The following is a 13626-nucleotide window of genomic DNA, read 5'->3' as shown; positions in this document are numbered from 1 at the left end:
CAACACATGTGGAGGTCCTGCAGTGTGACAGGAAGTGGAGTGGAGTGATGCGATGAGTAAAGAGTGCAGCTGTCCAGAAACAAAAGGTGGAGAGATGAATGGAGGAGATGACAGCTGCTCTGAAACCTTCTATATTTTTAATGTTGCATATACTGACATATTCATATTAGCTGAATTGAGCTGCCACTAACACATCATTGTTTATTCATTCCCATTGCCCACCTCACTAATGTATTATTAACCCGCTGTCAAAAAAACTCAACCGCTCATGTTAAGATGATACAAACCATAGAAAAGCACCACATTCACACAATGTTAAGCTTCAATTCAACACGTGTTTACTATATTTACTACTATTATGTCTGATTGAATTTTCAGTTCACCACATATCACCACAACATTTCCATTTCTGACACATTTGCAGATCACATCGGAAAGACATAAACAAAGCATTGTCCTCGTGGACTCCTTAAAATGGATCGGGGACATCCGGCTAATATACACTGACGGGCTTCAGCCGTACACTGGAGACACAAACATACCTTTATGTGGGTGCTGAGACCATAAGCTCTTGTTTACAATGTGAGAATTAGGGTGATTTTATCATAGACTTTCATGCACACTGTCTTCTTTTTGTAACCAGAGTAGTACTGTAGTAGTAGTAGTAGTAGTAGTAGTAGTAGTAGTAGTAGTGTTGGTCAGTAGAGACAATGACAGTTGAAGGCACTTCAGCATTGGCTTCATTTTTCAGAGCCAGAGGTTGCTGTCTGGTCAGAATTGACTAAAGACAATGTAGCTCGTCATGCTTCTTAAAATGGTAATATATTCCTTTTATTAGACAGAAGCAATGCTCTTTAGCTCTCAGCCGCAGCCGGCTAAGATTTTGCTTAAGTGCTGATTAAAAGCGTTAAAAAAAATACCTTTAATTCTGTGTGGTTGATGAATATTGTGACCTAAAGGATTTAAAGCTGATGGGAAACAGCTGCACTTATCCCCCCCCCCCCCCCCCCCCCCCCCCCCACACACACACGCACACACACGCACAATAATTGGCTGTTAGTGGCATTAGTGTAGGGAGAGTTATGTCTGCTCATTTGGAAGATTAAAAGCCAACCCAAATGGATGCCATCCCCCTGGTGATGCACACACACACACACACACACACACACACACACACGCGTGGACATTTTTCTTACCCAGTAATGGAGATTAGTTGCGTTAATGTGTCAGTGTGTGGCCCAGGTGAATTGTAATGCTCTTCGATAGTAAAGTGTGTTATTCTTGGACACAAATACACTCAACCTTGTGCTCCCCCCCCCCCCCCCCCCCCCCCCCCCACCTCAATAGACACACACACACACACACACACACACACACACACACACACACACACACACACACACACACACACACAGAGGCACAAAGTGAAAGACAGACACCCCTCTATTAGGGCCTTACTGGTCCCAGTGGGCCTGTGTCTGTGGTGGGAGTCTCTCCTGGCGGCCGTTAAGCAGCAGCAGAGCTTTCATTAGGACGCTGGCCTCCGAACGCTAGCAGACAATTAGCTCATTCACTTAGAGCAGCTTTATGTTGCTGTTAAAGGCTGTATGTCACTGCAGCCCTACTCTTCCATTCTCTGGCTGATGTTATGGGTGTTCTCCATCGTGTTACAGCTAATGGACAGTTTAATATGAGATATAAAGTAGATACATAGAGATATTTAATCAAAGAAGCTGATTTCAACTTAAAAAAATCAACATTCAAGTCATTGTTTGCAGTCGTGACGACATATTTTCTTTGACGTCTAGATTATTCATCACATCACCAGACATGACACCGATCCAGATGAACTAGCTGGACCAACCCACTGAGAGGTTAATGCATCTTACTGTAATGAATGCAGATTCCTTTATCCATGTAAGCACAGGCTCCAACTACTGACTAACTACCAAATCCAACATGTGGCAGCATCCACATCCCTGTTGAGTCACTGCTGAGAGCATTTCCAGGGTTAAGGCCGAACCGATGATCATTATGATCATTCTCTCTAATATCGCTATTGTAATATCAGTCAAAATAGTCTTATGTATTTTTTTTCTAAATCTTTCTGCCCTACCCGCAACTGATTGTTTTGCTGTTTCTTCATTACATTTTAAAGCAACACTTAAGACGTTTTCCTCTTCGGTCCCCCTACAGGTTGGAAGCGGAATTGTCCATTACTGCCGTCGTAAATAATTTAGCCTACCGCAGCCTACCGTCGCACGCACGTTATTTGTTTGTATGCAGAACCGGCTCTGGAAAAGATGAACGAGTTAAACGATGTCCAGTGACAAGGGAGTCCAGTGGAAAGAGTAGCTAACGCCTTAGCTAAGATTAGCTAACATGAGCCATAGCAATAGTTACATATTAGCACAATAGCTAACGCCTTAGCTAACATGAGCCAATAAAATAATTGACAATGTATTGTACACAGATGCACACTGTTGGAAAAAAAATGATTACCGGTATTATTTACAAGTCCAGCAGCAACAAAGCCAAGTCACCATCCGTCTTGCATTTTGTAGCCTCCTTCAGCTCTCGCCAACGAGTGTGAGCCGGTCCGATATTCACTCTTGTTCAAGCTCTTTCTTTGTCAAGCTCCCGTTTTCTTTCCTTCGCCTCATCCGACATTATACTCCTCCTTTTCTTTGCAGGCTCTGCCATGACGCCAATTTAAAAACTACCTAGCTGCAAGGTATCTTCCACGCACCTGCCGGGTGTTCTCCCACTGATCTCCATGCAGAGCCTCCACCTACCGGCTTTTGTAACGCTTGCCATAAAGCAGGTCAAATTTGTAGTCTCATTAGAACTACAAAACCGCTACCCGAAGAGGCAAATTTACATAGTGCGGTTGCAGCCGATAGAGGGCTGCAGAGTGAATGCTGAAGTGCCGTTCACCCGGATTTGAAGTGATGAACCACTGAAACTATTTTGGAAACATTATTTTAAGGCACTAAAAACTCTTTAGTGTTGCTTTAAATTAACTGATGTACCATTTTGGCATTAAAACGGCAAATATGACAAAAGCACATCAGACGATATTAAAGGTGAGAGACATTTACATTTGAGAAGCTGCGACACCAACATGTTTTGACTTTAATGATCATGTTACTGTAATGAATACATGGTGAATGGCCAGCCAGCTAGCTGCTAACATCCAGCCGCTCATCGTGTTGGTGCCATCAGCTCCGCTCTCACCACTGGCTGCAGACGTCTCCGCAGCTCTTTGTGGGTCGGTGTTAATATTGTGACCGATTATTTTCAAATGGAAGCCGCTACACTGCTAATATGAACGCGTCCTTCATGTTAGTTGCTGCTCTCCATTCCCTCAAAGGGCAGCTCTGTCAAGACGAGCAAATCAAATCAATTGCAGCAATTTCATTTAAATGATTTTGGTCTAAGATGATTTATTGTACATTTATAACACATGAATTTTCCCGTCACAAAGTAATCACTGTGTCCTCTTGGAACAAGTGAGGCGACACACTCATCATCAGCGTGTTTTCTGCCCTGCCTCTTACGTCGATGCACTCGCCGTGTCATCCTGGAGTCTCTTTGTTGTCACTGGTTCCTCATCAATATTCACGCTGTTGATAATGAATCACGGCTGCCGGCTGCTGCTGCTCTAATTGTCTCCGGTGGAGCTCGGCTCCCCTGCATCTTCCTGTTAATTGCATGTTTTTAGCTCGACTAAAACATGTTATTATGATCGGGCCCTGGGGTGGAACAGCCAAATACACACACACACACACACACACACACACACACACACACACACACACACACACACACACACACACACACAGACATTTACACACACTCCTATTCTCATGACACTGTGAAGTCCTAAAGGCCTGTTCCTGGGTAAATGCTGCTGAGATTGTTTGTAGTTTGTTGGGAGACGCGGTGCATTTTTTATGTTAATGAGTGATCATCCCCCCGATCTAGCGTTAAATCCTATTCCTAGTTTCATTTCAAAATGTATTTTTACAAATGAAATGATTTATATTAAAGTAAAATGAACACTAATTGCTGTCATAGCTTTGCCTTTTCTCCAGCTTTTGTTTCGGCTAATTCACTCAAAATGGGAGATTGTAGTGTTACCTGTATGTAAGCAGGCCGAAGTTCAATTAACTCAAACATGTAAATATAACAATAGTCAACCTCAAAGTAACGTTTCTGCCAGAGACTTCAGAGGAAACCACACACTTATAGACTTCTGTGTTTGAGCCAATTAAGTGGATCGATTGTCTTTGTTCCATGAATTTGAGTTCAGTGGGTTCTCTGGGTTGGACTGTGTTGTAGATAATGTTGGGCCTGAAGGAGCGTACTGCAGAGTGCTGCTGGGTCGACGGGTTCAGACCTCGTGTGATGCAGGGACGTGTTTGGTAAGCACAGTGCCACCTGTGTGTCGACTTACAGTCAGCTCTCCTGGCTGCTGGCTGTTCCCTTCTGACAGCTGCACACGTCTATCCACCAGGGGCGTGTGTGTGTGTGCGTGTGTGTGTGTGCGTGTGCGTGCGTGTGTGTGTGCGCTGGATTACCGTGTCTGATAGCGGGCGAGCTTCATTTGTCATGCTGTCAGTCACAGACTTGGCACAGCAATGCGGGGTTACCGTGGATACGGATTAATGCTTGACAGCCACATCGGCCTGGAGCTGCAGTGGCCATTCATGGCGGTCAGTCAGTCAGGTAGTTTGCATGACTCGGACCAGACCACAAGCACCAGGGCTGAGTGGTATAACTTTACGACTCAGCATCACAGTGGACTCAGCTGAGCGGACCATAGTGAGACTGGTTTGACAACCGCCCATTAACACTGAATAATTAGAAGGCACTACGTTCCACTTTGCCTCGGCTATGCTTCTTGGCTCACCTCTTTGGTCAGGTTCAAATGTGAAATATAACCACGTTGGTGCTGTTTTAGTTTTCTATGACACTCGTCTTATCGCCCTGAAAAACATGTAAACGTCCTGGTAAACAAACACATCCACCCCCCTCCGGTGAGATCCTCCTCATGTTCCCAGCCTTGGCTGGACCTGATAGACTCTAGTGGCTCTAATAGTCTGACTATAAACAGACATATTGTTACAGTGCTTATAACTAGTCTTCATTTGTGTCAAAATGATGAATTTCCACACATTGGTTGAGCTGGTTCGTATGAAATGAAACAAGTTCATGCTACAGTAAACTGGAGTCGAGCCAACAATTCCGTCACCAGGCTTCTCTAACATTTGAATATACTGGTAGCCGCGGGGCTTCGAGCGCTGACCACCGGCGGTTCAATGCCGTCCCCATCTCTCTCCCCTCCGTTCATGTCATCTCTGTAAGTGCAGCTGAAACGCCATCTCTTGAGTATCTGTCGTCTGTATTGTGAGGTTTCTCTGAGTGGAACAGGATAGGAGGCGGGACATAACGTGGGGAGGAATTTGATTTGATCGTTTAAAAGATTAGGTCATGACCTTTTATAGCTGAGTCGTAGATAGAAATTGATGGATGGATGGATGTCGTGATATAATTGGATGAAATGGGTTGATACTAGCTGATGGAAGCACGCGTCGTATTTTGTTTTCCAGTGGAAAAAAGATAGTGGATTCAGTTTAAATATGAGCTTTTTCAGTATATGCTGTTAAATAGGTGCAGAATATGAGCTGGGGTGTGATCGAAAAGGGTTAAACGGACATTTTTCATTCAAGCTCGACTTTAACCGCCAACACACTTAACTGAACAATCATCTGCATTTACATCTCTGACCTCGGGCTGCTTCTGGAATCTCTACTAATCAATTTGAACTGGAAAATTGTTTCAAAGCAATGCTTGATTTGTCCCCCCGGTTACGGAAACTGTCTATTGTTTACATGTCGTCGGAGAAATCATGTTATTTTGTGGGTTTGAGGTCTTTGCACAACTGGACTATACTCTCCACCAGCAGTCCAGCCTGTGACAGCACAACAACTTTTACCTCTCATTCTACATCTCTCTACCTCCACTAACCCTCGTCTCTCTCACTCCCTCGCTGTAATCACATTACCCTCCCAACCCTCACTCAGCCACAAAGCACATTATGGATGCCTGTATTCCATCGGTAGACTGCTGCCGGCTTTGTGTTCTGCTCTCGCCGTCACCGCGGATCATTTCATCACAGCTCTCTTTGTGCCTTGTTTGGTTTGTTTAATACAAGCGTGGTGTGTGTGTGTGTGTGTGTGTGTGTGTGTGTGTGTGTGTGTGTGTGTGTGTGTGTGTGTGTGTGTGTTTATCGGGCATTAGCCTATTTTCCTTCTTGGGTTATTTTTACAGGGTGGCTTTGGAGCAATATCCTCCCTCAGGCCTCATAGAGCAGCTGCAACACACACACACACACACACACACTCAAAAAACAGCATAATGCAATAAACTGTTAGACGAGCTTCTCAGACGAGCATCATTTCACATTACAGAGGTCTGAGTGGGCACGGCTGGTTTTCTTTTCCCATCTCTAGTTCTATTAAGTCTTTGTGAGTTCTACAGGAGGACAGGAGAGTCAAACAGAGGAGGGGAGGTAGGAGGGAGATGGTAATGAGGGGAAGGTTAAGTCGGATGAAGACGAGGGTGGGAAAGAGTCTAAAGTTATTATTCATTTTAAACCTAATGTCTCAGACACATACAGCACCTGTGCTATTATAGTTCCAGATTCCAGTCATGAAGATCCCCTCAAAATCATAAACTCTGTATGAAGTCGCTGCAGTGATGTCTTCCAGTTGTTTGTGGACTGCCATTGGGAAGCCTTGAGTTTGTGAAGCCTTTAGTTTTTGTTTTGTTGCAACCAGAAGTGATGGGAGAGGGTGGAACGCTGAATTACATATTTCTAAGCAACCAAAAATGGTTACTGAGATAATAAATGAAGAGAGAAGCAGGGTCATTTTCTCATAGACTTCTATACAGTTAGATTTTTGTTGTTGCCCCCTGCTGACCATTAGGAGGAATGCATGTTTAAGGCACTTCTGCATCGGCTTCCCTTTTCAATAATCTTTGTGTCTTTGTGTGTGTCGCCACATCTCCTGCTCTTATCTCTTGAGTATCTGTCTTCTGCAGGAGGCGGGACATAACGTGGGGAGGAATTTGATTTGATCATTCAAAAGGTTAGGTCATGACCTTTTATAGCTGAGTCGAAGTTGCAAATTGATGGATCGATGGATGTCGTCATATTATTGGATGAAATGGGTTGATACTAAAAAAATATATTGGATTCAGTTTAAAATATGAACTTTTGGTCTTATCTCCTTTGGTCTTATAACTTTGGCTCACCAAAAGTTTCAAAGTCGTCATGGCGTTGAGTGTAATTGGACACGGCAGCATCAAGACGTGCAGTGTGAACGCAGCCTAGAGGAGGGAACAGCAGAGGGGATTAGAAAAGCTGCTCTCCTGTGATGCCCGAGCCATCTCCTGTCCCTCTGGCTCTGGGAAACATCTGCTCACAGGACTAATAGAATCAGCGGTTCTAGTCGGACGGACAGACAAACACACGCACCAGCTAATTGGTTCTGTTCTGTTCTAGGGAGACCAAATGAAAGCTAGCAAACCTTTTGATTGATGTTATCGTGGCGCACACACGCGCTGCAGACCTCTGCCCTGCAGCCACTCACCCACTCACCGCGCTGCAACTGAACTCCATTATGTCCATTAGCTCATCTGCACACACAGAGATCTGTGGCGATAGAGGAGACTGATGACACAGCCGGCCCACGCAGGAACACACAGTGTGATAGAGGGATAAAAACGGAGCCGGACCTTGCATCGTCCCTGCTGAGTGCTCTGATGGACTCCGTGAGCACACGGAGGGCCTCGTATCAGTCAGCAGCACATTTTTAACAACACCTTGGCATTTCTGTGAGTCCTCGGCCGCTGCTTGTTCTTCCTCCTGTGCTGCGTTCACAAACTAGCAGCTGATGAAGTTGTGTTTACGTTCACTGAAATTGCACCTGAACGCAGGATTCCTGCAGATTCCAACTCAGTTACTGTTGAGTTGAGTTCATTACAGTACTATTTTGACAATGTATTCATTTATTTCATTTTATTTATTTTTTAATTTCTAATAAATGTTTCGGACATTTATCATTTTCTGTTTTCAGTTTATCGAAGAATGAATTTAGAATTTTTCAAAACGTTCCTTGTTATCCTAAACTAAGCAGTGAATTGATTATGAGAAGATAAAATGATAGGAAGATTGATCAATGATGAGAATATGCGTTAGTTGCAGCCATGGCTTTAAGTTTCTTGGCTGTGTGTTGTAACGGTTCAGATGCTCTCACAGTGATAACATCTGTCCACAGACATGCAAACACCTGGCAGACTCCAAACCACCTCTGTGGAATTTCCTGCTGCAGTAGTGTCTCCAGGAGCACATTTAGCCATGATGACACACACACACACACACACACACACACACACACAGTAATAACAATACCACCAATAGTGTGGAGTAGTGCTCAGTCTGACTGAAGTATTGCTGCACTGTGCACTGATGGATGCTGATGAAGGCGTTAACGATGCTTTTCACAGTAAAACCAGCTGTTGACCTCTTTCAGGAGCCTACAACACACGCTTTCAACGTCCATGCACCTCAGCCACACACACACACACACACACACACACACACAGTGATTGGTGCTATGTGCCAGGTGTTGCTCTCCGAACATGGGTGATGTTGGTCGGCTGTTTTAATATACATTTTATTCATTTATAAATATAGTAGTCAGTTCTGTGTTTTCAGACCCTGTTTAGTCAGAATAAGAGCAGCATTAGGATACATCTTATGTTTGACAGGGATCACACATAAGCTTTGTCTCTTAAATAAATTAACCAGCAGCGTTGTCGCCTCTGTGAGCTCGTGAGGATTATGATGACACTCTCCTGCCCCCCTGTGGCCACTTGTGGGAAGTTCAGCTCTGATTCATTAATGAAACCCACCTTTTGATACATGGACGGACACATCGTCTTATTGAATCTATGTTCTAATCCAAAGGGAAGACTCTCAACAAGGTCTCCACACTTCTCTTTCCAATTGTGAAGCATCGTGGCTTCTTGCAATGTAGTATTTGTGTTCCACATGTGGAGACGAGAGTCAGGCTAACTCTCACAACAAGAGATGAGAGAATTGGTGAAGATTATGAAGTTAATGAAATCCAGACTGAGATTTTAAAATTTTATTTGCAACAGATATTTGTTGTGTGTTGTTTGTGTAATCGTGCCACTTGTGTGTAAAAGAAAGTCATAAAGCAGGGTGTGTGTTATTTGTGTAGCTTTTAAGCACATTACCAGACTTTAAAGTAGATTTCCAGGCAGGTCTCTGGCTTCTGTAGCGTGACGTGTTTCTGGGTGAAACAGGACGGACTGGCGGATTTGATTTGATCTTTTAAAAGATTAGCTCACAAGCTCCGCCAGCGGAGCTGAAGTTGCAGCTTGATTGGTGGATGTCATGATGTTAATGGTTGAAATTGGTACTGGCTGATGTAAGCACGTGTCACATTTTGTTTTCCAGGAAGAAAAATTTGTTGAGATTTGATATAAAAATTCGAAGAAATCTATTTTTTGTCATTTTCTTGGCATCTTTTGTTAAATATGACTCGGGATGTGATCTAAAGTGGTTAAAAGGGCATTTTTCATTTTAGCTTGACTTTAAGCACTTGATGAAACACTTGACACGTTATGTCCCAGTGATGCCTGTTGGCCAAACAGCTGTACTGACCTGTAACGACCCGTTCTTCACAATGACCAAACTAATTGTTGATGATATATTTCACTTATTGGCTGTGATCAACAAAATAATTGAAACATCTCCCTCTTCCTCTCTTCCAGAAGGAGCTGAGCCTTCCCAGAAGAGGCAGTTTGTAAGTACCCATCATCCCCTCTGTCCTCTGTCCAATCAACCTGTCTCTCTATTGTTTGATTTTTCCAGGGGCTCTGGAAAAGTTTGGAAAGCTAAGAATGCAATGAACCATACACAGATGCATTATACACCATCATATGGTACAGGGTGTGGTTATTATTTTATGTTTGTCCATTGGGTTCTCTGCAGCGAAAGAGTTGAATTCTAGTGTGTGTCTGTGTGTGTGTGTGTGTGTGTGTCTGTGTCTGTGTCTGTGTCTGTGTGTGTGTGTGTGTGTGTGTGTGTGTGTGTTTGTTTGGCTGCTGCTGTCCACTGACTGGTCCTTTAAATATCACTTGGAAACCACGTTTGTCTGTGTTCGTTTGGTCTCAGCTGTTAATCCCTATCCAGATATATCGAGAGCTTCCAGTAAAGGGTTAAAGGGCAAAGTTGAAAAGCCACTGAGTCCAGGTATGTGTGTGTGTGTGTGTGCCAGAACAGCTGAGCATCCCACTGTGTAAAGATGCTATTTATATCTGGATGTGTGTTTGTGCCAGGCAGCTGATTTATCGTCCTGCTGGAAAAGTTCTACATGTTTGGAAACAAAAGTTGGACTTATAGTCATGCTTCTGGGGAAGCGGTGGAATAGATCTGTTATTATATTGCCATCATCATAACTCACCGTGGAGTTCCCCTGTTGTCATGAGCAACCTTAAAAACAGCACAGCCACAGGGGTCAGATGAGGTGCAGGTCAGTCCGTTCAGAACCGGGGAGAACCGGGCCGCAGGTCCGTAGTCTACAGCTGCCAGGGGTCCCACGTGTCCTGGAAAACCTGGAGAACAGTTGACCAATGTTCCAGTCATTGGAAACACAGAGAGGATGAGAGAACAAGTCAAATATCCTGGAACATTAGGATTCCTAATGTTCAAGATCATAATAAATATATATAATGGTGGTTTATGGACGAGCGTGGTGGAAGAGGCTGCTCTCGGTTATGTTGGGGAAACACTCCCAACTAAAGCAGCATGCTGGAGAATGCAGTTAGCATGAACATTATGTAACGTGTGTTTTCAGTCAGTTGGATTCTGTTGAATTGGTTAACATGTTTGGTTCGGTTGCTAAAGTTAATTGTGTAATTATTATGATACATTTCTCATCCTTTCTAAGCACTTAAGCAGTGTTTCCCCTAGAATTTTTTTCAGGCACCGAAAAAACCCTAAACAGACGAGACGCGTGGGATGGTGTATTGGTGCATTTGGATTAAGTGGTACAGCAAGCAGTCTGCAATTCTGCAATTATTATATTTGCATTCAAATTTATGTTCAACCCGAGTGTATTCAAGATCACAAGGAGAGAGTGACTTATTAAGGTGCAGTTATTGCATACAGTACAAATGGAACATGCTACATTGGCATTTCAACCACACAATGTGCATCGTTCTCTGCTGCAATTGATTTTTCTGGGTTTTGTGAAGAACTTCACCAAGGCCTTGTCGTAGGGGAACTTGGCCACAAGTTTTTTATTCATTTTATTATAACAGAGTTACATACATTTGACAATGCCTGGGAAAACTAGCCTATTGTCTGTGTTATTTTCATCATTATTGCTTACCAAAAAAAAGAGAGAGAGAGAGAGAAGCTTGTTTGTTTTCATCTCTCTACTCTGTTTAGATACACAAATATGATCGCATTTCTCAATCGCTGTATTTTATTTTGAAAATTGCTTTTATTTTGAAATTTGACCGGATTGTCTCGTGTTTCTTTGTGTGACTTTCTGCCAGAATTGACGCGATCGCTCGCGGCTCGCGCACAAAAAACACCCGAAATAGACGCCGAAACGATCGCTACACGGCGCGTAGGATCGCGGCGCTCCGCGTCTGGTCTGAACTACACTATTGGTTAACAAGGGTGCCGAAAGGAAGCGGGCTCCGTTCCGTGGCTATTTGCGGTGCTTCGGTGTGAACCGTGCAACGGTCCTCGACCAGCCCCCCTCTCCACTGCAATCTGCTCCCCTTTCTTCCGTCTCACCTGCACCTGTCTTTTTTTCTGGAGTTGCCTCCGGCGGCGCCAGTTGTTTAGCTAACAAACCTTAAACATCCCAGAATGTATGCCCGCGCTCTCAGCAGCGGTACTCGCATCGCTAGGCACGAAGCAGGTTGACTCGCGTCGCGCTGCACAGAGGCGCTCCTAATGTAAATGATTATTGATTTATGAATGAATTGATAAGTGGCTTATTTTTTGGCCTATTGTTTTTCATTTGGCCTGGCGGGAGGTCTCCTTGGTCTCCTGTACAATGGTAGGGGAAACACTGCTTAAGAGATCGTTTCATAAATAAGTAACAGCCACATCCATCAGACTTCACCACGGTGGAGCATATTCGTGTTTAGGCCGCTAGCTCCTCACTGTAAATGATCTCTAGTAAAGATTGCTTGCTTGTTTCCCTGCAGAGGTTTAAGGTTTGGGATTAAACTCTGACGTGTGTTGGGCGTTGCTGGATAAGCATGAATGGGAAATGCATTGTCTCTTTAACACAATGCTGCATTGTTCATGTAAAACGGGCCGTATGACATGAAATGTTTCCTGTATGGCGGCGGCTCACACTGGCTGTGATTAATGATTGAATAGCTTTCAGCCTTGATGTGTCAGGAGGCGGACTCATACGCTGATATGGGTGGTGTTGGTGGTCATGGAATCTAGTGTATAATGAATGAAAGAGTAATGGACTAGTTTGTGCCTCCCCCCTGTCTTTCATACTAGATCATCACTGAACCCGGAGCTGGACTGTCTTTTATACAGTCTGACTGAAACACTTACACATGTGTTCTGGATGTGATCACATTGAGGATGTGCTTTTACCAGGAATATAGAGAAAGATTGTTGATCTTCCTGTAATTCTATGACTTAGTTCCTGGTCACATGTGGTGGTGCTGGCATGACAGAGACCTCCAGGGAAGGCCTTACTGGGCTCTGAATCCAGGCTTTAATGTTTCCATATTTCCACCAGGCCGCTACATCCCCAAGTCATGCGTGTAAAAGTGTTGGCCAGACGACTGACAGGAACTTGAATCGGCCTGCTCTTTGTTCAGGCACAATCATCACCGTGTGTTTGTTGATCCATTCTTTCGCTGTGGTGGACTGTAGAGGAAATCCTGATTCCCCAATTCCCTTTAGGATCCTAATTCGCTGAAGCATCTTAATGTGCTTATATAATAAAAAACTCTGAAAGTATAAATGTGTGCCTGTAGCAGCAGTCCATCCGCCTCCAGAAACCCAGCTTTTATCTCTCCCACATCTCCTGGTAGCTCTTTGAAGATACGGCTGCTCTCTCAGATTCTTAATATCAGAGTGGAGCCACGGGGGTCCGGCGGTGTGTTTCGGTGTGTGTGTTCGGGAGTGTGTGTGATCTCCATGCTCCGCGGCGAGCTTGGAGGCAGCGTGTCCGCTGCTGCGAAGCCTTTGTGAGTCCGAGTCCACCCGGTGGAAGTGACAGTTGGCCAGCGGCGGCGTCCTGCCGTCTGCTCAACTCTCTGTTCATGGATACGGATCAGGAAGTGGTGGCACTGAAACAACGTCTGCCTTCTGTCTCTGATGGTCAAACCAAGGACCAGTTCACTCTGTCACTGTTTAATGCTCAGATGCTCTGTAGTTGTATATTTTTGCTTTCTCTTTAATCTTCCTCTGGTGCACATGAATCAGATAATATGCTTTCATTCAGTAGCTGCAGCACAAAACTGCAAATTAAG

General features: G+C 44.2%; 1 protein-coding gene across 1 annotated transcript in view; it reads left to right on the top strand.

The window, feature by feature from the left end:
- mast2 (microtubule associated serine/threonine kinase 2) overlaps positions 1 to 13626 on the top strand; it is a 170308-nt gene that overhangs the window by 95268 nt on the left and 61414 nt on the right. Inside the window, 1 exon segment of the mRNA XM_084012386.1 lies at positions 9874 to 9905. Within this exon segment, the coding sequence (XP_083868512.1) occupies positions 9874 to 9905 (32 nt within the window).

This window comes from Eutrigla gurnardus (assembly GCF_963514095.1).
Source record: "Eutrigla gurnardus genome assembly, chromosome: 6".
Taxonomy (NCBI): domain Eukaryota; kingdom Metazoa; phylum Chordata; class Actinopteri; order Perciformes; family Triglidae; genus Eutrigla; species Eutrigla gurnardus.
This window is presented reverse-complemented; position numbering and strand designations above follow the sequence as displayed.